Consider the following 24,048-nt stretch of genomic DNA (forward strand, 5'->3'; position numbering starts at 1 on the left):
ACAAATTTTAGCAAATGACCTCTTTTCATGCTATGCCAGCACAGTCTAGAATACATGACATTATGATTGAGCTTCATTTGAAATAGTTTTTGAGATAGTGACAGGCAAGTCAATCTTTCCATCAGCACTGTGGGAAATTGTGCGACCACAGTAGAAAAGCTAAAGTAAAGCAGGGTTTACCCAAATATCAATCTGGGAATCCATCAGTTTGTCAGTGGCCGGGCAATGGCAGTCTTTTCTTGGTTTCTGGTGTTGCTATCAGGATCAGATAACTGATATGTGGTTCATGCCTCCATTTCCCATCCATTGGGCAAACCATTGTAAGGTACAGACAATTTAATAGACTGCTAAATCCACACCAAACTGCATCAAATTAACTAAAGAGGCAAGAGTAGCTGTCTAGACACTAACTACATCCTTCCCTACCCTCAAAATATTATACCAACAATCAACTTTATCTCATACTTTTGGATCAAAAGTCAACTACAATAAAGCTGACTTTTGACTGTGCAAAGTGTAGGCAACAGAAAACAGCTATACAGCATTAGAGGAGCGGAGATATGGACATTACTTTTTTTCACTGCACAAAAGGACAAGAGCGTGAAGGTAAAATGGAAACTGCATCCATTATAGTATTGTACTGCTTCATCTCTTTGCAAACATCTGCACAGACAGCATGCTAACGCAAAGCTAGCCAAGAATGATGATAAAGCTGAGTGCATGTTGACCCCAGCCCAGCAGCCAGAGCCTGAACTTCAACAAGTAACAAAAGCAGTGATCAGCAGTCAGGCTTGCAGCCTCTGTTTTGACCTGTTCATGTTTCTCATGCTTTCAAGTCTCTTTGGGCTGGTTTTCATTTTTGCTTTGTGTTGCTGACTTTGTGTTCACACTTAAGGACAGATGTGTCCTCATTAGGATAGGGATTTAGCCAAAGGTTTATATGGTTAACTGTTAATTATGAGACAGTGTGTTTCAGTTTGCAATTTGTGCATATACTACGTGTGCTAGCCTGTGCATTGGTAATTGTTAGTACGTATCACTTACGGATTGGTGGTCGAGAAGATGAACATGGAGCTATATGGAGGCATGGGCCTAGGCCCTCCTTCCCCTCCTTCCTCATCATCATTTGTAGGATTTGGCAGAGGTTCAGTGTTGGCATTTTTATTAACTGAAGGTAGGAGGAAAACATTGTAAAGAGCTATAAAGTAGCAGAAGAAATACAAAAGAAAAGAAAAACACATCCATTCACCCCTACCTTGCAGTATGGCATTGGTGGATGGAAAAATGGGCATGTCCACAGCAGTATAATCAGGGTGGGGCAGCCTGATCACACTGTTTGCACGGTGATGTCCGACATTCCCATAACTATCCAACGTGACCAAACTTCCACGAGTGCCACTGTTAGCAAGATGAAGGGCAGATCCAAATCCAGGGGTGACAGTGTGACTGGCCACTGGATAGGGGCGACCCTCGCTAGGTGGTGTAGAACCAGACACCAGTTTGGTGTTCATGAGGTTGTCCATGTCCTCACTGTACTGGCTATTCTGCCTTGAGAGACTCTTTTGGATGGGCCGTGTGGTAGAAAGGTTTGGGACACTGCAGTCCCTAGGAAGAGGTCAAAGAAAGAATTACAGCCATCAGATTAGAGGAGATTGTAAAAAGGATGACTGGAAAACGAAAAATGAATGACATACTTCCTTCTGTGTGAGCACATACGCTTCCCCTCGCCCTCTGTTTGGCTTCCACGCCGGCTTCTTCTTGACCTCTTCTCACCGCCATTGCCTGCTCGCTCATGCTCTCCTCCTTCCCTACTCCCATCCACTCCTTTGCTCTTATGTCTTCCAGATTTTCCAGCTCCTCCCCCACCTTCCTCACCATCTTCAGCATTCTTTCGATGTGACCTTGGCTTCCTGTGTTCGGACTGCCCTCCTCCTCGACTCCCAGTCCGCGTGTGGTGATGGCGCCTGGGTACCCTCTCCTCTGAACCCGGCCCAGGAATCACTGTAGCATCCAGACGGACATGAGAGCTGTGGTGATGCTCACTTTTGCGGCTCCGTCTACTCTCCGTGGATTCTCCCCGCTCCATGGGGGGTCTGGGTGGACCTGAACCTCCTCCACCATCCCCTCCCACTTGGCCATGGTGCTCAGGATGGTGCTGGCTGACACAGAAGTCTGAGTTGTTGCCAGTTGTCTTGTTTGTGTTGTTATTACGATTTTCATGGGGGTCCACCACTAAGGGTCGATCAAGATGGGTCTTCATGTCTGGACGGATGTGACGTGAATAGTTGACCTGCAAGGAAACGAATGGATAGCGAAACAGGACAGAAGGAATAATTTCAAATTTTGTAATTCATGAGAGGAGGCAAAACTTTAGAAGACCTACATTTCAGTTATATATTGGAAATTTCCAACCAATATTTAGACCATAGTTGGTAAATAAGCCACCGATAAATGATTAACAAGAACAAATGAAAACCAATAAAAGTCATCATCAACACTCGTGGCCATAACTTGTGTACACTGATAGCACAAGTCTAGGGGCCCTTTTTGCCTTTTCCTTTACATTGTTGTGCTCCTCCCTCCCTGTCCTTGCCTTCCAGCGGTCATCTGCGTCCAATTCGTTATAGAGGGCCTCGCGGCTGGATGCCAGAGTCTGCTTCCTCAGCTCCTTGGTGCGCTGCTCCCACACTGACTTGCTGACTCCCTTAATGTGGTTCTTCTGCTGCTCCTTGCTGCAAAATGAAGCATGGTGGAAAAGGTAGAAAGGGATTGGCCTCGTTAAGACCTGCTTTAAGACTTGATGCTATGCAAATGAACGCACAAAGACATGAGAATGATGAAGTGGAAACCAACACTAAAAATATAAGTACATCAAATAGCAAGGACATAAAGACACACTGGGGGCCACAGACACTTAAAGGGTCATTTGACTGGACCTATAAAACAACGCAGCTCTTAACAGAACAGGGCTTTGGGTATCTGCACAGCTTGCCGAAGCACAAGGCAGGATGGCCCTATTTTGGTAAACCACGTGGGAAACAGTGTGGAGGATAACACTGAGGCGAGGTCCGAATTTGTTCAAATTATACACAACTAATCATCCCATGCTAAAGTACATACAAGTTAATGGACAGATTTCGTGCAGAGCAAAAATAGCCATTGAGCTGAATTGAATGGTTTATATTAGTTAGAATAACTGATTTCTTGTTTTTGCAAAAAGATGAGATAAAAAAAAACACCCCTAAACTGTCAGTGACCACCTCCTTTCTTACCCTCCAAAATTTCTACCAACTTTAACTCACTTTTCTCTCAGGGCCAACAGTCAATGACAATAAAGCAACAGCCGTAGGCAACAGAAACAGTACTTTAAAAAATAAGCCAACATAAAGAAAAAGCTAAAAAAAAAAAAAAAAAAAAAAAAAAAGCCAGATATGTGCAATAATTTTGAAAAAAACAGATGTTACGAACAAAGGGCCAAGAAAAGGATAGAGATCTAAAACATGAAAAAAGCAAGGAATGGTTGTAAAGTCAATAAACAGAAGGAAGTCATAAATGAATAAACAAATAAATAAATACCAGTCCAGAAAGGGGTCAGAAGCGTTGTGACACTCACTGTGTACTTTGTTGCTGAGGAGGGAAACAGCTGGTGAGTGAGATGACACAAAAGAACAGAAGGAGGATTTCATTCCAAAATGGGCTATCCATTAATTTTTTTAAAAGAAAGGAAAAAAAAACACAAAGTGCCAACTCTAAAAAAAATTATCGCTATCCACGACAAAAGTGTTACATGTCTAAACTACTAAAAAAGTAAACTATAATCCTGAAATCCAAAAATGGAAGCGAATCTTAGAATATTTTTTGTCAAAAATTTAAGCATTTTGGAATGCAACCCTTCGTACACACAGACACAAAAGACACATACACACACTCAACAAAATCCATTTTCTTCTATCACTCATTTTCCCTTCCCAAGTGCTGCTGTTGTGCGCTGATCAGTTTTACTTCTTTATAATGTACTGCACATGTTTACCCTTCACTCTCTTTTTCCACTGAAGCTGCTACATTAAAAAAATACTTACCAAAATATGGTCCTGTGGGTATATCCTACATGACAACATACACTGGCATTATGACAACATGTTTTAAAATTTTAATAAAACATAAAACAATATCTGCATAGTTTTGACCTGTACTGAAAACTGATAAACCCTGAAAAGCTTACAGTAAGATTTAAAAATAAACATTTTAAATATGAAATGCTCTGCTTTGTCTTAAAGAGGGTTAGGGGCACTTAAAAAAGTAGATACATTTTGGTCATGAATTTATTTCTGAATTCAGAATTTGTGCATGATCCTCTTCCTAACACAAAATAGCACGCTAATAATTTAAAGGACCAAATCTATAAGGACAACCTAATTTAATATGATTTTTATTATTTCCAAAGGCTTCTTTAAGCTTATTAAAAACACAGTGCTGAAACTTTTAAAAAAATTATTCACTATCATTAGAATAATACTTCCTAAAATGTCTTTGCACTCCGTTTAGAATGCATGGCTGTTTAAGAGAGAGCAATTTCCTTTTGAGAGTACAAACTGGACTTGTGTTGCCTTACAACTGGTTTTACGTAGTTTTCTCTGAGTCTGCCATATCTTCTTAAGAGATTCTTCATGCACCACTGATGTCCCCAAGTTTAAAATCCCTCCTTGGGAAAACAGGGACAATCTCCTCTTGAATTTAAATGTCTTTTTGTGTCTCTCTCTCTCTCTTTCTTTTATTTGCACCACAGAAATTAGGGATTTGGATTTACACTGGCACAGTAGAACGTAAGGCAATCTGCAGCTCTAAAAATGCTTAAAGCTTAACCGAGACTCTATGGTAAACCTCTGTCCTACAGTCTGCTTTCAAAAGATTCAAGCAATTAGGCAGCATGGTTTGTGAAGGTTGTTTTTCTGGATAAATTTGGACAAACAACCATGGTAACCTAGAGAAGAAATGCTGGATACAATACCAAACCGACATTACCTGAAAACTTCTTTTCTCACACACTCACATACATCCACACACACACACACACACACACACACACACACACACACACACACACACACACACACACACACACACACACAGACAGATACACACAAACTGTAGTGAAAATAAGACATATTTATATCATAATTCCAAGTAAATTAAACTGATTACACAGACACAGATGGTCACTTCATAGTGAAGCACACTACACGGCACAAACAGTAACAAGAACCTAAGCGATTCATGAAATGATGGAAATGTTAATAAGCATATGTGCGTGTGAGTGTATTGAGCTAAAACTCTAGGGCATGTTTGTTCATTGTACCTGTGAGTGACAATGAGTGAGCACAGTCTCACACACCAAACTGCTAAGGACACAACTGTGCTATTACGTATGATATTTAAAAGCAAACATGGTACCCCTGTGTTGTGCTGAACGTATTTTCATGCACGTATTTGTATCTGAGAGCAAAGTGTGTGAACTTTACCAGACGTGAAAGTACAGAGCCTTGTGTGTACAGAGAAAAGGGATCAAAGACTAAGACGAAAAGTAAAGGAGAAGAAAGAGATGACAGAGAGAAGGACGAGAAGCAAGTATATGTGTGTTTAGGCTATCCCCAATTTCCTTTCCTTGCCAGATAGATGAAGACATGATTTATTCCACTATGATGACAAAATGGCAAAATATACAGAGGATTTTTACATTCATGAACTTTAAATTTTATATTGAAACAGAAAAAAGTCAGTTTGGAAGATGCTATTTGATCAATGAATATATTGCAATTCTAAGAAAAAAGTGGGGCTGTGTACTTTTGAAGGGTAATTAGTCAATAAAGCTCATTGTGATGAAAGACTATTTGCAATCACCAACATCACCACACGTTCATAAGGTGATGAAGTGATGTTTTAAGAATCCAAACTTGAACAGATTATGGTTCACTGACGGTTTTCCTGACTTCAAACACTCAACTGTGCTATACCGTCCACTTCCCAAAGTGCTGAGTCCGACATAAGTACTAGACTCCCAGATGGTGACACAAAAGTAATAGAGACAGAGACTCACGCTGCAATGGAGAGGTTTGCAGCAGATAGTGGGCTAACTTCAGCCACTTCCTTGGCTTTCTGCAGGGCAATCTTCTGATTGGCAGCTTCCTCTTCTTCCTGTTCATCCTGCAAATGTGGATTAGAAAATAAATCAAAACCCAAATATGATAAAGGCAGGAAAAATTCACATGAGGGAAGCAGAAGAAGTTCATTGATTAGAGGAGGATAACTCGTGGTTAATGTGTTAGTGTAAGAAACTGCACTCATATTAGACTGTACTATACCTTGGTCAGTTCCTGTGCATTGGCCAGATTGTCCACAGCGATGGCCAAGAACACATTCAGCAGAGTGTCTGAACACAGAGTTAAAAGCAATCCAGCATCTGGGAGATTGTTTGTGCAAGAGAATACAAAATGTAGATAAAATAATTGGCTAAGCCACTTATATTATAATGTACCTCTTGGCAAGTTGATGTATTGGATTGCAGCGTATCATTATTGCTACAGTATCATCCTTGATACAGATCCCTTAACAGTGTGTGGTTCGACTTACAGATGACAACACAGGTCTGTGTCAGTATATGCCAGGACAGTGGATTTATCAGAATCTCAATTAGGATTATGACAGTGACATCTCCGTGTTGACAATCACTTATAATCCCAATTCCAGAAAAATTGGGACGTTGTACAAAATGTAGATAAAAACAGAATGCAGTGGTTTGAAAATCGAATAAAACCCATATTTTATTCACTCATTTTATTTATATCAAAGAAAATATCAAATGTTTAACCTGAGAAAATATACTATTTTAATTACTGACAAAATGCTAGCAATCTAGATCATGAACTGTGCCTGACAGAGGTTTAACCTGCGTGGCAAAGAAAGGGATTTCTAGAAGTGTTCCCAAGCCCATGCAATGATTGACAGAATCACAGAATTCTGCCTGTTTTCAATGCAGTGCCACCTGAAGGCGAGCATCCATTTCAGGTTATTTAATATTCGAAGATTCAATGTATATATTCCTGGTTCTGGTTCTTTTAGTTGTTTTTCTTATTTGTGTTATATTTGTAGTTTCTGGTCTTAGTTTTGACATCTGGTCTTTAGGTTCTGTTTCCATGCCTCTCCTGTTCGGTGTTCCTTTTCTGTCTCCTTAGTTAGTCTGCTTCCCAGTGTCAAGTGTTATCGTACTTCCTGTCTTATTTTGACAGTCTCTCATCCTGTGTTCTCTGTGTTCGGTTTTGCTTCCCTGTCCTGTTAGGCTGTATTAATTCCAGCGGTGTTCCCTGCTGTTTCCCTTCCTCTCATGATCCTGTGTGCATTTAGGTTCTCTGTCAGCTATGTGCTTCCCTGTGTTTCCACACAGCGCTACATAACATGTCCCTTGTGCACAGAGATTCCTCTGGATTCTGTATTTCATGATATTATGCACTGCATATGATCAGATATTCAAAGCACTCAAAATTTTGCATTATTACAGGAAAAGTTTTCTAATACTGTTCTGCAATTTGTTGACAGTGTTTTTGCAGATTGGTGAACCTCTGCCCATCTTTATTTCTGAGAGACTCTCTCACTCTCTCACATGTTCTTTTTACACCCAATTATGTTACTGACCTGTTGCCAGTGAACCTAACTGGGTGCAAACTCCTTGAGGTGTTTCTTTTTAGACCACTTGCTTTTCCAGCCTTTTGTTGCCCCATCCCAACTTTTTTGAGACATGTTGCCACCTTCAAATTCAAAACAAGCCAGTATTTTTTTTTATAAAGCAGTAAAATGTCCCGGTTTTAACAATTAATATGTTTTCCATGTTATATATGGGTTTGTCCACTGCTTCAAAACCTTTGAAGAACTGAGATTGTACATAATATGACTCTGTAGCTGAAGATGAAGAGCTGACTCTGCCCTCAGTCCAGCATGAATAAAAGAAGCATGACTATTTCTCAGAGATTGTTCTTTTTCTTACACGTTCTCACTTTGATCTTTTGTCAGCTGTGCCAAAGAACAGGTTGTCAGTGAATAAAACAGTAAATACAACACTGACTGAAGCTCTTGCAAGTGACCGTTGGAGAGCGCCTGGCCCCTGCAGTGAATTGAGCTTCTCAGGCAGACCATCATGCAGGTTGTTTGTCGGATGGTTTCTGTGCAATGTCTCGATGTTTCAATGCAAGACTAATTGCTTCAATGTCGATATGCCAAAAAAAAAAAAAAAGATTAAAGGAAGTCAGGCTAAGAAAAAAAGTAGCACTTCTATTCAGAGTAACAGCAACTACAAAACAACAGCAAACCGCAATAGGTAGAAGAAGCATTTAAACTATTCCACCTTTGAGGCTGTCCTAAAGAAAACTGTAAAAGAAAATCTGCATTTAACCTTTGTATGACTTTTTACTGTGAGTAAAGTAAAAATGTGTAAAACACATCTACAAATGTCTCCACTCTAAATATCTGAGAGCTGCGCATGCATGTAGGCTTATCTGCAATGTCACTGTCAAGGGATACAGTTGCCAAAAAGCGTGAGTACAATGAAGAAGACGGAGAAGGCCATGCCCTTGTTGACTCCACCCTGAGATTTGATGCCATCATACATCACCATATTCCAGTCCTCGCCGGTCAGGATCTGGCAAACATACACAAATATTCAGACAATGCTATGACGAGCACTCTCACATCCACATATTTGCTCAAAATGCTATAATCAAAGAACAGACTCTTTTCTACACACTACTTAAATATTTGAACATGTTTTAGCAGAATTATGCTCCCACCTAATAATCTTTAAGGGTTCTAGAGTAGCATTTTACATTTTATATCACTTCCTCGTGAGCAAATCCTCTTTAGTCCTTTCAGCGTTTAGCTTTAATCCAGCTTTGTCTTCGATTTTGCGGCTTTTTCTCCCTCCACTAGCCTCTCCCTCCCCTTTTCTCCTTTTACAGTACATCGCTCTCCTCTGCTTACCTGGAACACCGTCATTATTGCTGCGGGAAATGTATCGAAGTTGGTTGGAGGGGTGCCACTTTCAAAATTAAACCTAGCAGTGAAAGAATGAAAAAAAAGATATATATAATAGGAGCTGAGAAAACAGTGAGCATAGAGAGAACGACTGAGAGAGCCAGAGGCAAGCACAACAAATGTTTGTCTGAACAACCAGCGCTCTGAAAAACTGCCTTAGGTCAACTGGCAATTAGCAAAAACCAATAGGTTAGCAGAAAATTAAATCATGGCTGTTAAAGGGGAAGGAGAGAGACACTGACTGTCCTCCGAAGAGCTGCATGCCCAGCAGCGCAAAGACGACTATGAAGAGGAAGAGCAGGAAGAGCAAGCTGATGATGGACTTCATGGAATTGAGCAGAGACACGACGAGGTTACGCAAAGACGCCCAGTACCTGGGAAACAGACACATGGAAATGATGATAATACCATGTCCTTTATTTTAATGTATGATCATTACTGTATTACAAGTGACTCACTTGGTGACTTTGAAGATCCTCAATAACCTGAGAGCTCGTAGCACACTGATGCCAAACGATGTGCCCGGTTGGATGATGGACCAAAGGACTTCAAATATGCTACCACATATCACCTAATATAAATGTAAGCATATGCAATTATACATAGTTATTTATTATACTGAGCAAATAATCTACAGACATCAGCATGCAGTATGGCACATTTGTGTTTGTGTAAAGTCTATAGCAGAGGTTTTTTTCATCTATTGTTTTCATCCCACAGGTGTAAAGTCCGTCTATAGACCCGCTTATGAGTTTGTACATTGTGTTATTTTCTTATTGGGTGTGGACCCAAGCTGAGAAGGGCTCACAATGCAGTCGAAGCAGTTGAAGGAGGAGTTGAGGTAGGCCTGTCTGCCCAGGCCGTACAGTTTTACAAACATCTCTGTCAAGAATATTCCCAGGAAGATGAATTCGGCAAAATCTGCACAGAGGGAAGAACACAAAAAGAGATGAGGGTGAAAACCTGAGCGAGACTCTGTGTGTGTATTCGTCCCAGAACCATTTTTGAAAAAGACTTAGTCTGCATGAGAGGAAAACTGTGTGTGCTTGGATGCGCTTGTGTTAAACGACTGGGTCAGCTCTTTCATGGATTTAGCCACATTAATGAAGAATTTGCTCACCCACTCCTTTTCCAATAATCTGTGATGAAAGTATTTGTGCATTTGCGGAGATAATCGGCCCATACTTGCACTAAGTATGCAAGCATTCACCTCCTACTCACATAGAAAATCTGAAAGTGGTTCAGGCTGGTCGTAGTGCACAACAGCCACACACAGCGTGTTGAGGCCCACCAAACACAGCACGGTCCAGTAGAAGCCCTGGGACTTAACAACATGACGGATAAAGAAGCGAAACCGCCGCTCCCGCCGCTTGAAAGTCGATCCCTCCAGCTTGGAGCTCTTCAAGCTGGCACGAGCAAACGGTGAACCTACCATTCAAAAAGGATAAATGAGGTACATCGTGTATCAACAGCTGCACTGTGACATAAATGAAAAGAAGTCAATGAGTGACCAAAAAGGCGACACAATCACTGGCACTAAAATGTTAATGCTATCTTTTGCCTGTATTTTTTTTTAATACAGGCAAAAGATCCCATCCCATTATTTCTGTAACTTATTAGGAGAGTAAAAGAATGCGTTATTCTTTTATAGTGGACAGTTACCAAAGTAGAGTCAACTATATCGATGGACCTTCTATTTGCTGGAACACTACAATTCAATCAACCTTTCGGCACTGAATCTGCTTTTTAAGTACAAATTGATGTATAATTCACTTAAAGGTAGCACATGATCAAAGCTGCCTTATCAATTTTGAATTTCTAGGTTGCACCATGTCCATTATTGCTCTAAAGAATGAAGAAAAAAAGTTTGCTTTCAGAATCTTAGAGAAGTGCCTAGAATGACTGTGCTGAAAAAATGGTTTGAGCGGAGAAACGGGAATGAGATAACAAGGGCAAGTTAAAGATAGGGGAAAAAAAGATGAGGGGCTCGAGGACAGTGAAAATGTAACATTAGGAGTGCAGAGCAGCAGAGAGGGAGAAAGGAGAGGGAAGGGCGGGAGAGGGATGGAGAGGAGGGTCAGGTAATGCTGATATGCAAGATAAGATAGCATCTCTGTGTACCTGCGATTTGCCTTTGACTGTGGGTCTGTTTCTCCTGTGTGCTACTCTTAATGTGGGGATATAAATTCCTTTTTACAGTCATAATGGGAAATAAGTGTGTTTTAAAGCAAGATTATCATGAAGTTAGGTTTAGGCTAAGAGCTGTGGTAGAAATGTGTAGGGTTTGGGAGCTTTTGCAGAAAAAAACAAAACAAGTAAATGCAGTGTTCTCTGAGGGGATGTAAAATGGCTTTGTTGTGTGTGTGTGTGTGTGTGTGTGTGTGTGTGTGGTAGACAGACAGAGAGAAACACAACACATCTTACCTACTCCCAGGTCTCCCTCCCCTTCCTCTGAATTTAGAAGCTCAGCTTTGCTTTTGTGGTTCTTTGTGGCTCTCCTACGAGAACCTGTTATACAGTACAAATATATTTATACATTTACCCACAACACAACAGTTCAGCTATTCATTTATGCATATTTATATATTACATTCGAAAAGAAAAAGGAAATTGATACCATCATATTCATTTTCATTCTCATCATCCGCCAAGATGACCTCTTCTACAAAACACACAAGCAAAAATGTGAATATATTATACATTTATGCGTAAGTTCCACAACATCTTGATTGATTTGATTGATTGATTGGTAATTTTTATTTCAACATGTGAACAATATACAAGTACATTTAGAAAAGAAATAAGAGAGAAAAAAATACTATACAAATTACATACAAAAAACCATTCTGATTAATTTACATGTTGAAAGGGAGTGGGAAGAAGTATACACTTATTTAATCCCACCCCTTTGCCATAAATTATCAGTGAATATTTAGTCAGCTTCCTTACTGATATAATTTGTAATAAAAATAGTGAACAGATTTCTGATATACTATATACTATAATATCACATCATGAATTTTTTGTTTGTTTGTTTGTTTTTAAATAGAGACATTCACTTAATTTAAATATTTTCCTTTTCTTTATAGATCGAGAAGATCATATTTTTATAACTCTTTTTGAACAGTTTTATGTTTGGACATTGCTTTAATTCCATATTCAGTTTGTTCCATAGTTTCACTCCATGAACAGAAACACAAAAGCCTTTTCTTGTAGTACGTACCTTCATTGTTTTGAAGTTACAAAAACCCCATAAATTATAACTTCCGTCTTTCAAAAAAAACATACTCTGAATATTACCTGGCAGTTCTTTATTTTTTGCTTTGAATAGAATTTGTGCTGTTTGGAATTTCACTATATCGTCAATTTTCAATATTTCAGACTGCAAAAATAGTGAGTTTGTATGTTCCCTATAACCTGCATTGTGGATGATTCGAATTGCTTTTTTTTGAAGAATAAAAAGTGAATGTAATGTGGTTTTATAGTTATTGCCCCAGACCTCTGCACAATAGCTTAAGTATGGTGAAACCAGTGAACAGTAGAGAATATGAAGTGATGTTCTGTCGAATACCTGTTTTGCCTTGTTTAGTACTGCAATGCTTCGTGATACTTTGGAATGAATATATCTTACGTGAGCTCTCCAGTTAAGTTTTTCATCTATTATTACCCCCAGAAATTTATTTTCACTGACTCTTTCAATATCAACACCATTTATTTGAATCTTTGCATTTGTATTTAAACTACTATTTCCAAATAACATCATCTTCATACATCTTTTTAAATCATAGTCTCTGTTTCACTCAGTAGTCCCTCTTTTGTTTTATTAGCTTCTGTGTTTTTATGTAAAATTTGTCTTTTCAGGAAGATCAAAGCTCTGTCCCCTTTATCTGCCCCTTTATTCGATTAGACCCTCTTTTACTCTTATTTTCTCTCACATTTCCTGCCTTCAACAGATAGCTACCAGGCCGGAGAGGTGGACAAAACTCTCTATCCAAGGGTCTGTAATCTGTAAGATATTCAAGATATAATATGTGTTATAAGTTCCATTAAATTTGTGTCACTGCTTTACTGGATATGTGTTATGTTAAAGGTAAATGACATTGAAAAAAATGGCAAAAAGAAAGCACAACCATATAGAGCAGCTGCAATGGGAAACTTTTGAATAAGAGCAAACCAAAACTTGTCAGTGCTAAGGTGTCAGTGTGTATTCAGCTATAACTATAAAATATAATGTAATATGGATCCTTCTTCCCTGAATAACAACTGTTGTGCAAGTGATTGTGATAATGTCACATTATAACTCATGTTTACTGTGACTGCTTTTATGATAAAATCCACAAAAAGGGATTTTTGGCCTCATTTTTTAAGTGTTTACTTTGACGTTTCGGGAAAAAGTGATGGTTTACTTTCATTCCAGCATCACACAAGCTGGTCTTCAAACTTACAGCTGAATATATATTAAGTCTTCTGAATTTCCAGTGGTTTGAGTGTTAATATCTAAGCAGAAATTTGCTGTGACATCTGACATGTATTACACTGTAATACATGTCAGGTGTTTTATATGGTCAAATGTTGCCAGGCATGCACTCAGTCATATATACCAGCTTTACAGATCCACTCCAGGTAACCGTTAAGTTCCCTTTCAATCTGCTGCTGTCTTCGGAGCTTCAGAAATTCACTCCTGTTCTCCACACGCTCTCTCTCTTTGGCGAACTCGCTGCAGACACACACATGACACAAGTATATACCCTGCACATCACATCATCACCTGAGACCACTGTAAAGCACGTTGGGACTGTTTCTTTTTATATATTTACACATGCACATAAACTTACCCCGACAACACACCCAGCACCAGGTTGAGCATAAAGAAAGAGCCGATGATGATGAGGGGGATGAAGTACATCCAGTTCCATGCACTCCCTGAGGCATCGTTGCTCTGGAAACACACGTGAGGACACACGCGAGCGCACACACACACACACACACACAAACATAATTAATCAGGAATCAATGTTTTGCTCTTTACTTGAGTATTTGATACAAAGTGAATTAAAAGAAACCAGTTAATGTTAGATAATGGTTTATAAATGTGAGCTTTGGGAAGTTTAACAAAGGTTAATATTAATAAGATGAACTTTTCAGTTAATTTGAATCAAAGGTTGAATTTTTCATTCATTTAAATCAGCAAAGTGGGTACACCTGAAAAACTGAGCAGCTGTAGCTATATATACATATTGATTTGCTGAAAGCTGAAGGCATCAAAATTCATTCTCTACCTCCCTGCTTTGTCACATTGAGGTACGTTCATGTACATATATATGCACCACCACCAAGTTAAAGATATAATACGCTTTATATAGCCTAATTAAAAATAACCTACTGCTATCCTAGTGACTTATTCTTTGACGTTGTCATCAAAGAGTGGAAACAATGTGCTTTAAACTGCTGTCTACGACTTATGGAAACATAAACAAAAGCAGGCATGACATGATTTTGCTTTAAGTCATCTCAGTAAGTAAATGCGTATCTGCCACTCTATTTAGCTGCTCCGAGAGAGTAAATAATGTATAACAAATGCTTTGCTCTCTCGCTCTCGGTCCCTACCATCCTCCCTTACAGACCATTCTTTCATTATCATTCTTTATTCAGTTCTTATTGTTTTGTCTCCCCTCCTCCTATGGAACCCCTTAAGAACGCCCTCCATCTGCCTTTTCATCACTCCCTTATCTATCTCAATGCTAGTTTAACCTTTTCTTCATTCCTTTCTCCATAGCCATCTCCTCACTGTCACTGAACAACCTTTACAGTGATTTTATCAATCCCAACTTGAGACCCGGGCTTTTCTTTTCTGTTTCGAGCTCTCTTTCTCATAGCCTCCCTCCCTTTTCCTTCCAGTCTCCTCCATCTTTCCTTCTTCCTGCATGTAAGCCGGCATCGCCGCTGTGTACCCAATGTACCGCAGACCCTTTTTCTACCATTAAACTTTTATTGCTCCCCTCCCGAGCAGCTGCAAGAATAACTTGGGCTGAACAGGCCTTTTTAAATATAGAGCAGCACCGGGAAGGAGGGACAGAAGGAGAGAGACACAGAGGGAGAGGGACAGAACTCAGGAAGACAAACAGGAATAAGGGGAGAAAGGAAAGGACAGAGGGAGAAAGGTAAAAGAACTGGGTGGACGGAGAGGGAAAGGAGATGGGAAAAACAGATGACTACAGTAACAATCAAAGACCCTCATCTGCCTCTGGTGTCCACAGCAACCGTTGCCCCTGACAGCAGGGAACAATTCAGTCTTGGACATGAGTGATGGCATTGTTAGTACTCATTTAATAGGTAGATAAGCAGTTTGCACAGGTGAAATTGTTGAAGGTTTTAACAGTCTAATTTTTGTACTTGATTAAAGAACGCACTCTCAAATGGCTTTGAGTGAAAATACTCCTGTTAACAAACTGGAGTAAAATTTACATTTTACTCCAGCTTGTTAACAGGAGTTTGTTTAAAAATAAGTCTGACAAGCATGAAAGCTAACCTAAGGTGCACTTCATTAGATCTTTTTGTTTGCTGTTTTGTTATAGATATTTTAGCTAATGTGAAGGTTTAATCCGTAAAAAACAGCCACAAAATATGACAGAAATATTTTTTTCCCATGATCACCAGATAGCAAAATAAACTGATACTGTATTTTTTTTTTCTAAGATGAATTAACAGGCAAACATGATAAGAGCAGGTTTGTGGAATTTTATCATGCTGTAGCATTTTTTTTTCTCTTGAACAAGACCTTCTTTATTAAATCTTTTATTTTTGCCTTGCTAGATTTAACACCTTTACATAGACATCCTCTGCTTTCCTGGGTGCACTGGTGTGGCCAAAACGTTGGTCACTGAATGTGTACTAGTGTTGCAAATGCTGTTCAGCTTGACATACATAGTAGAGCAGGTCAGTCCAGCCCTCCATGGTGATACACTGGAAAACGGTGAGAATAGCAAACAGAATGTTGTCAAACTGGGTGATGCCGTAGTTTGGTCCCAGCCAGTACTCTCTACAAACGGTGTCCTCTGGACACAGCCGAGATGGAAGCTCTACCCCACATGGAAACTCTTCCCGGATCTCTTCTAAACATGCGTAAAAGTGGGATAAAACAAGTATGAGCAAATTCCATGTACTCGCAAATGTATTTAATAATTTTAAATCCCTCTTGAGAAAACGTCAAATACTTCAGATGTTGAATGAGGCTACATCTGCAGAAACTGCACAGTATACCAAAAATGTACTATTTTAAGTTCTAATTTTAGCAGTGCAACTATTTAAAGTCTGCCTCAGCGTGAACAGGTGCACTCTTCTCTGAGGAAAACTTCGAGCAATTTAATCCCGACTGAATTATTGCCAAAGTGTAAACACAAAATCCTTTACTTGTTATGTTGTCGAAGCAGGTTTTGTGGAATTTGCCCATGTAGAACTCGAGGCCGATGATGGCGAACATGAGGATGGCAAAAAAGAGCAGCAGGCCAATTTGCAGCAGAGGAATCATGGCCTTCATGATGGATTTGAGCACCACCTGTAAGCCTAAAGCACACAGGTATAAAGTATTAAGATTTTATGAAGAATCATTTTATACATTTCATTTTAATCTATCCGCTCTCTTTATCCTAAAACTAATTTCAATTAGTTTGCAGTTATGCTACCTTTCTGTAAAGAAATACTTGAATATCCTAATTACACATTTATACCCAATCATTAAACTTATAATAAATAGAAATAAACCATAAACATATATATTGTAGCACCTACTGGTGTGATGCTCTAATTGGCTTTTCATAGAAACCCAAGTGACTTTTATGATGAGTAAGCCCTGGTATGCCTGTTCAAGCCCATAGTGGAGAACAGGCTATTAATAACACTGCTGTGGCAGTAGTGCTGGAACATTACTGCCACTATAACATTTAAAAAATGAGCAGAGTGTGCACAGAAGTACCACTTTTGTTGTTGCATTATGCAGAGCAACACAGAAGCTGCATAAAACCTTGACACAAAATGCTTCTCCATGCTATTTTGATCCCCAAATAAAATTTAAAGATGTTCTGCACTTATCGCTTTCTCAATTGTTAAGCAACGACAAAGATGTGGTTCAAGGTAAAGGTGAAGATAGCCTTTTTCAAATTTTTCTCAGATGAAGAATATCGACTTACTGGGAATACCAGACACCAGTTTGAGAGGCCTCAATACTCGCACAGCCCTGAGTGTCCGCAAGTCGAATTGTGAGCCCACAGTGGATAGAATTCTAAAGGGAAAAAGACAAATGCACCGAAATGAGCACAAAGAATCAATATTTAAGCTAGCAAGCTTGTCAAAGTCTGTCAACCTCGCAGTTTCTCCATTTCTCCATTTTCTCATACATGCACAAACCCATGCCAGATCATTACAAACAACTGGGTGAGCTCTGTATGTAAATCCTGTAAGAGCTGAACTGATCGATACGGCTGACAAGTGAAGTAAGACAGAGGAGTGTATCAGGGTGAGAGAGGGATGGGCTGAATGGAAAGTGTTTTTGTATCAAGACGAGAGAGCGACTAGACAACGAAAAAGGAGAAAGATGGGGAAATGGGGAGGAGAGGGAAGGAACGGGATTAAGGAAATAAAAAGAGAGTGAAAAACAGAAAGATTATGACTTGCTTATTTATTGTTACATGTTTGATGTTTCTCTTCTGAGTAAACACATATTAGCGTGTGCTACTGCAACTATATATTCACTCATCATCAAAATAAATGCCATAAACAGCAAGTGTGTGTGTGTGTATGGGTAAGTAGAGGATTAAAATGTTCCCTCGTGCCGCCAGACTTGTAGTCAGTCCCATCGTCTGACGCACACTGTGAATCATCAAACTTCCCACTTCTCTATCTCTCTCCCTCTGTCTCTCTTTCGTCCAGTCTCTCTGACACATTTCTACCTGCCTGTGTTCCTCTAAGAGGCCTAGTGACATTGCAGTCTTAATCACAGGTTTAAGGTCTGCCTGATTCCTTCACATTTGAATAGAAGGGAAAATTGACACCAACTCCGGGTTTTTGGTTGAAGGCATGCATGGTTGTGGTTTTGAATGTGGTATTGTATTACCAGGAAGCCCACCCCCCAAGTGGTTGGTGCTTCATCACGAGTGTATAGGCTGGGGTCCTTGTAATGACATTGTGTGATATCAAATGCCTCATCAGACGCTGACCTGTAACTGAGAGGATCCTAGTTTAGTAGGAGGTGTTAATGCACTTCAGCTGCATGATATTTCTAAAAGAACAGATATCACACAGAGATAATACTCAGTGTTATATTAATGGGAACTCAACCTATAAGTTGCAGAAACTGTATTTAGGATAAATTGCAAAAAAAAAAAAAAAAAAAAAATAAAAAATACACAATATTATATATAATTACTAATACATATAAATTATATATATATATATATATATATATATATTATATATATATATATATTTTATTTTATTTTATTTTTTTAATTAATCAGAACACTCATTGGACTCATCTGAAAGCCCGGAATGAATCAAGTTTAACGTTCAACAAATTTTTCTGTTCAGCAATGCAAGTAAATAACTGTAGTCTGGCATCTTACTAATGATGATAATAATTTGCTTTACTATGCTTTCTGCTTAAAAAAACAGTGAGTTTTATTGCTGAAAATGCTGCTTTACCAGGAAATAACCGAGCTGCCCTCTGCTACGCAAGATGACCAACAAAGGAAGTACAGATTTAGTGTTTTGCTCAAGGATACATTAGCCTGAAAGATGCTTGGCAACAACAGAGTGCTACATTAATGCAAGTTAGGATAGCCATGAAGGGAAGATGAAGATGATGTAGTCGAGGATGGTAAATTTGCACTAGGTATTGCACAAGGGGAAAAAAAAACATTTACCATAAGTGCAACTGGGGCGAAAAGAGTGAGTTAGATAGATGCTATACTGATTTTAAATGTAAGGGCAAAAAGAACAGTGGATCAGTTGGAATATTTACCCTCTAAACTGAACTGTGTTGATATAAAAAGGAGAATAGTGAAATTTCATAGAAGGAAAAACCTGTATATCATGCTGCAAAAACATCTGTGTGCTGACATGAAGAAACACATCTACATTTACATATAAAAGATGAACACGTATACCTGTGTCAGTATTTTTGGAACCGCAGTACAGAAACTCTTTGCCAAAAAAACAACCTGTGATTACAAATCCAATTATTTTATCTATTTCTGTGATGTGACTATGATTACAGTAAAAAACATTAACAACGCTGATGACTGGACAATAACGATAATGAACTATGATGATGTTGATAACTGTGATGGCGATAGTAACAACGATGATGGTAATAACATGACGGTGATTTCATCTGCCATCACAAATAGTGTCAAACTGATGAGGCAGTTCCTCATTCACACTGTCTCCACGGTTACCGGGTCCTTTCTCATTCATAAGTGTTTCCATGGCAACAGGGACCTTGGCTCATTGATAGAATCTCTGTATCACCTTGGTAACAGGGCCAAGGGAGGAGCTAGATTGATTGTTTTTTTGTTTTGTTTTGTTTTTTTTCGTCTTCTTTTCTATTTCATGTAAATGTTTTGCAGCTTACATGCAGGGCTGCACATCTGCACACGATACATGCAAAAACACCCGTGCACACGGATGCACGCATCTGCACAGCAAATGGGTGTTGGTTGAAGCTTAAACATACTGAGAGAAAATAATTTTATTCAAGTGTGCACAATGGAAACTGGGTCATTTGGAATAATCAATGGAAAACAATTTCTTCCCTGCCAGGAACAGATGCTCTCTACTGTACATCTTTAAATTCACACACAGAATGCACACACACCTGCATGTAAGTAAAAGGAGAGCAAATGGTTAAGGGGAATCAGATGAAGCAACATCGCTATAACAAAAACCTCATCTCTCCACTTCTGATGAGAAACCAACGCATTATACAAACAACATTTATCCCTGCTATCTCCCTCTGCAGCTTCCTGCTGACTTCAGCTAAAATCCAGCTAAATATCTCTGTCCACATCACTGACTGAATCTCACCATCTCTGCTCCAAGCTCTCCTGTTATCTGTCCTTGTCTCCTTGGTTGCATCTGTGACTATGATTCAAATATTTTGCATTAAATGCACCAGTATGCTCTTTAATGTTTTTATAACATCAATAAAATATTAAGTGTCTCTTGAGCCAGCAATCAGACCTCGACAATCAGCTGACACTCAGAATTTCTCCCAGAATTCACAAGAGCCCACGTCTCCTGCCGCAGGTGGACCGGGAGATCCATTGTAGGGAAAAGAGACCAAAGCCAGACCAAGCTGATAATTTACTGGCTGATCTGGGTTTCTATTCTCACCTATGGCAATGTGGAGAAAAGGATTGCAGATACACACAAAATGCTTGATCCTCAGAGATAGGGTAAGTAGCGCAGTCACTCAAAAGGGGCTTAAAGTACAGCACTGTCCTACACAAGAAAGGAGCCAGTTGTGGTGGGTTTAGCATTTGAATAGAATGCCTCTTAGATGCCTCTTAGGTGAGTTATTCTGGGCATGTTCAACAGGGAAAAGACCCCAGGGTAGACCCAAGACACACGGGAAAGAACATTTTTCTCAACTGGCTTGGAAGCACATTGGTATGCCCCTCGTTCCTCAAAGAGCTGGTGGCAGTGACAGTGGAGAGGGACATTTGAGCAGATTTTGACAGTTCTGCTTAGACTGCACATACATTTTCATTGCATTCATTTCTTCTTTTATAATGAAATTCCCTTTAATAATTTGTAAACTGTGGGAATAAAGCATCACATACAGCTTTGCATTAGTCTGGTAAGCAAAATTCTAGACACTTTTTTTTTTTTAAATGGCGAGGTAGTACCTCTAGACCGCCCTAGACAGTATTTAATTATCTGAATGTTAAAGCTGCAGGAAATTGCAATAACTTCAAAACACATTTTAAACAGGAAGGCATACTCCTTAGGGATGGTGCAGTTTTGCAGTGGGTAGCACAGTCACCTTAGAGCATGGAGTTTTCTGGCCAGCTCGGTCCCTTCTGTGTGGAGTATTACACAATTCTGCTCAGGAAGCTCACAATGAAAACTAGAAAATGCATTTTCTGAAGAAACTGCAGTGTGGATGCTGATAGCTGAATGTTTTGAGCTGAAATGAAATAATTGCTGAATGTTAAGTTAAAAATGTTGAATGAGCTGAAAAATACAGAATTTTTCACCTGAAAACAAAAGTGCAGAACTGTTGAAAGCTGACGTTCACACATAAAAAGTTGAAAAATAGCTTAACATGATTAAAATGTAAATTAGGAAAACCTGAGTTATGACAAAAGAAAATTCAGAGTCATAAAACATCTGAATGAATAATGAAACCTCATATTATTTAAATCACTGAATGATTAAAATGTGGGAAAGTCCACTAAAGATAGGTAAATCCTGTAAGTTTTGATCGTCCAGTCAGAAAAGATGATTCTAAAAGTCATCATCTGACTTCAAATGCCCAGATCTGAACCACCTGTGTGTAGAAGACAAATCCACCAATGAACAATAAGCTTGAATTTAATGGGACAACCAGATTGCTCAATCCAGTTGACTACTGATATACTTATTACAGTGTGCAAAACCCTGTCAAATCTGAAAAACTGCTTCTAAATCGAAGACCCTAAGTCCTGTCAAAATCAGTTTTGAACTGCAATGATCCCAAGGAATTGTTCTACACAACAGTGTGTTCTTTATGTTCCTGTTGTCAAAATGCGATGACAGGAAAGATTTAACAAGTGGGGTCTTTCCTGCTGTTGAGACAAACTCCTGACTAAAAATACAGTGTATTTATATGGGTTGGTTAGAATTTTATCCATCTACTTGGATTCACACAGTTCAAAATGTTTACATCTCTGAGCTTTGAAAGACACACTGTTGGAAAGAGAACAACGATGGCTACGTTTTAAGGGTCAAATGATGGCTGTAGAGCAAACACTGTGGACCACAGCAGCAGTTGAAAGAGAAGTGTTTAAGATTAATCTTGGCAGAGTGGCAGACAGAGCTCGTTAAGCAGACAGGTGTGAGCCTGGTTGCTATAGAGACTGCACCCAGTGGCACCACACACACACAGACACGTGCCTCTCTTCTGCTGCTTTAAATAAACAGAAAGTGACCCCGAAACAAATGCTTCCCAAGAAAAAACTACAAGTCGTATTGACAAAATTCTTTCACCGTAAGCGCCAGCAATGTCCAGTCTAAAAAATTCTCAGTTTTCATGCCTGTGGAGTTTATTATATGGATGTGATGACAGTGTAAAGACAGCCTGTACTTCTGATTTTCAGACGAATTTTGGGAGCATTTATAATATTGGAGTCTATGGAAGAGTTGCAGGGAGGAGGCTATGAATTCTTGACATTTACGAAAGAACCATAACATCTATTACAAATGACTGAAATAGTAGTTCTAGCTTCATTCATTTTTTATGCTTCTTTTTAGCTGTTGAATCTAATCAAAAAGTCCTAACACGGGTACAGGAAAGCAAAAGAAAGAAGAGGATGCAATGCAAGAACAGCTGTAAATTAAATGTAACTAGGCTAATAATCAATAGTGGGTGTAGAAAAACAAACAAAGAAACAAACAAATCCAACCAGCTTATTTTCACTGTCAAGCCACTCTGACAATTAACTACAACACACAGGTCAACACCCACAAATGAGACGACTTGGAACAAGACCGTAGAGTAAATAGCTAATCTCGGTGATGTATTCAGACATGTTAAGTGCTATTTGTGTGTTTGTCTTTGTATGTGTTTGAAGAGAGCGCCAGCAAGTGCAGGGAGGGCGAGCAGGACACGGAAAAGAATGTTTGAAGTGGAAATGTCTGGCCGTGTGTGTGTGCACGCGCCCATGTGGTCACTGTGTTATCAAAGGTTTCCACCAAAGGTTGATAGAAAGGCCAAGTAGCCTTTCATCTTCAAAGAGCTGGACTGCTAAAAACACACTGGCCATTCATAGAAAGCACAACAAAGAACGAGTGCGCCACATGTGTGCAAAATGTATTGACTGCAGGCAGCGTCCTCAATGCATCATGGGAATGTACTATGTGTGTACACTATGTGCTGCTCGGTAAATATTGCTATAGACCACAGCTGGTTGACAGGGAGGGTTACAGCGTGATGGCTGCTGTTTAGGCTATACACCAATGTGGTTGTTTCTTCGAGAAATAATCCCTGAATCTGATCATTTCACGCCTCCATCCATCCATCCACCCATCCATCAATTTACTTAGCAGCAGATGGGGTGGAGCTGGTGACACCCAGATGACACTGGGGAGAAGCAGAGCTGTCAATCAATGACAAGGTTTTCACCATTTTTAATTAAATCCACAGCTACAGCCCAGAGTATGCAAAGAAAACCTGCACAGACACAAGAAAAAAGTGCAAACTGCACTCAGAAAGGCTTCGACCAACCACCACCTTTGTATCAAATCATTATTGTTGTAAGGTGACAGTGCTGACCCCTGTGTTGCCCTAACTTCACACCTGAACCTGCAAAACAGTAGCTCATAATGTATCAGACACTCAGCACAGCATCATTGCCATTGGATTTTCATGGGTGATTTGTCAGGTCTAGAACAAGACTGCTTATGATGCACTTGTCAGTCATCTGTTAGTGATGGACTCGCTGTGAAACTCCACTCGTTAATGCTGATGTTTTTTTAATTTGTTTGTTTTGTTGTTGCTGTTATTTATTGACCCCTTTTCTGAGAAGTCAACAAAAAATCATTGCAAATAAATAACCACCTTGAAGTCTTGCAACTCTTTGTCAAGCTATTGTTGAATAAAATCCTACATGTTTATGACACTAAATTCCAAATAGGGCCACAAAACCACTTGGATAAAATAGATGTCATTAATGAAGGCCATTATGTTTAGAAAGGGTAGTCAACAAGGCTAAT

At 39.3% G+C, this 24,048-nt stretch overlaps 1 protein-coding gene across 20 annotated transcripts in view; it reads right to left on the bottom strand.

Moving 5' to 3' along the window:
• cacna1aa (calcium channel, voltage-dependent, P/Q type, alpha 1A subunit, a) overlaps positions 1–24,048 on the bottom strand; it is an 85,532-nt gene that overhangs the window by 39,618 nt on the left and 21,866 nt on the right. For 14 of the 20 annotated variants that reach the window (XM_042213270.1, XM_042213269.1, XM_042213268.1 and 11 more), the window contains exons 4-23: positions 17,265–17,356; positions 16,489–16,641; positions 16,003–16,190; positions 13,914–14,017; positions 13,680–13,795; positions 11,696–11,740; positions 11,503–11,586; positions 10,300–10,506; positions 9,887–9,999; positions 9,537–9,649; positions 9,321–9,452; positions 9,025–9,097; positions 8,569–8,686; positions 6,360–6,427; positions 6,095–6,201; positions 3,577–3,627; positions 2,564–2,732; positions 1,695–2,290; positions 1,256–1,605; positions 1,045–1,168 (exon numbers count right to left, since the gene is read on the bottom strand). In XM_042213270.1, coding sequence (XP_042069204.1) covers positions 1,045–1,168; positions 1,256–1,605; positions 1,695–2,290; positions 2,564–2,732; positions 3,577–3,627; positions 6,095–6,201; positions 6,360–6,427; positions 8,569–8,686; positions 9,025–9,097; positions 9,321–9,452; positions 9,537–9,649; positions 9,887–9,999; positions 10,300–10,506; positions 11,503–11,586; positions 11,696–11,740; positions 13,680–13,795; positions 13,914–14,017; positions 16,003–16,190; positions 16,489–16,641; positions 17,265–17,356 — 3,003 coding nt within the window. The remainder of the gene's footprint in view (positions 1–1,044; positions 1,169–1,255; positions 1,606–1,694; positions 2,291–2,563; positions 2,733–3,576; positions 3,628–6,094; positions 6,202–6,359; positions 6,428–8,568; positions 8,687–9,024; positions 9,098–9,320; positions 9,453–9,536; positions 9,650–9,886; positions 10,000–10,299; positions 10,507–11,502; positions 11,587–11,695; positions 11,741–13,679; positions 13,796–13,913; positions 14,018–16,002; positions 16,191–16,488; positions 16,642–17,264; positions 17,357–24,048) is intronic. The other 6 variants (XM_014341403.2, XM_042213274.1, XM_014341402.2 and 3 more) reach the window with 3 other exon arrangements.

Source organism: Haplochromis burtoni, unplaced genomic scaffold (assembly GCF_018398535.1).
Source record: "Haplochromis burtoni strain Fernald_Lab_line unplaced genomic scaffold, NCSU_Asbu1 Contig_431, whole genome shotgun sequence".
In the NCBI taxonomy this organism is placed as follows: Eukaryota; Metazoa; Chordata; class Actinopteri; order Cichliformes; family Cichlidae; genus Haplochromis; species Haplochromis burtoni.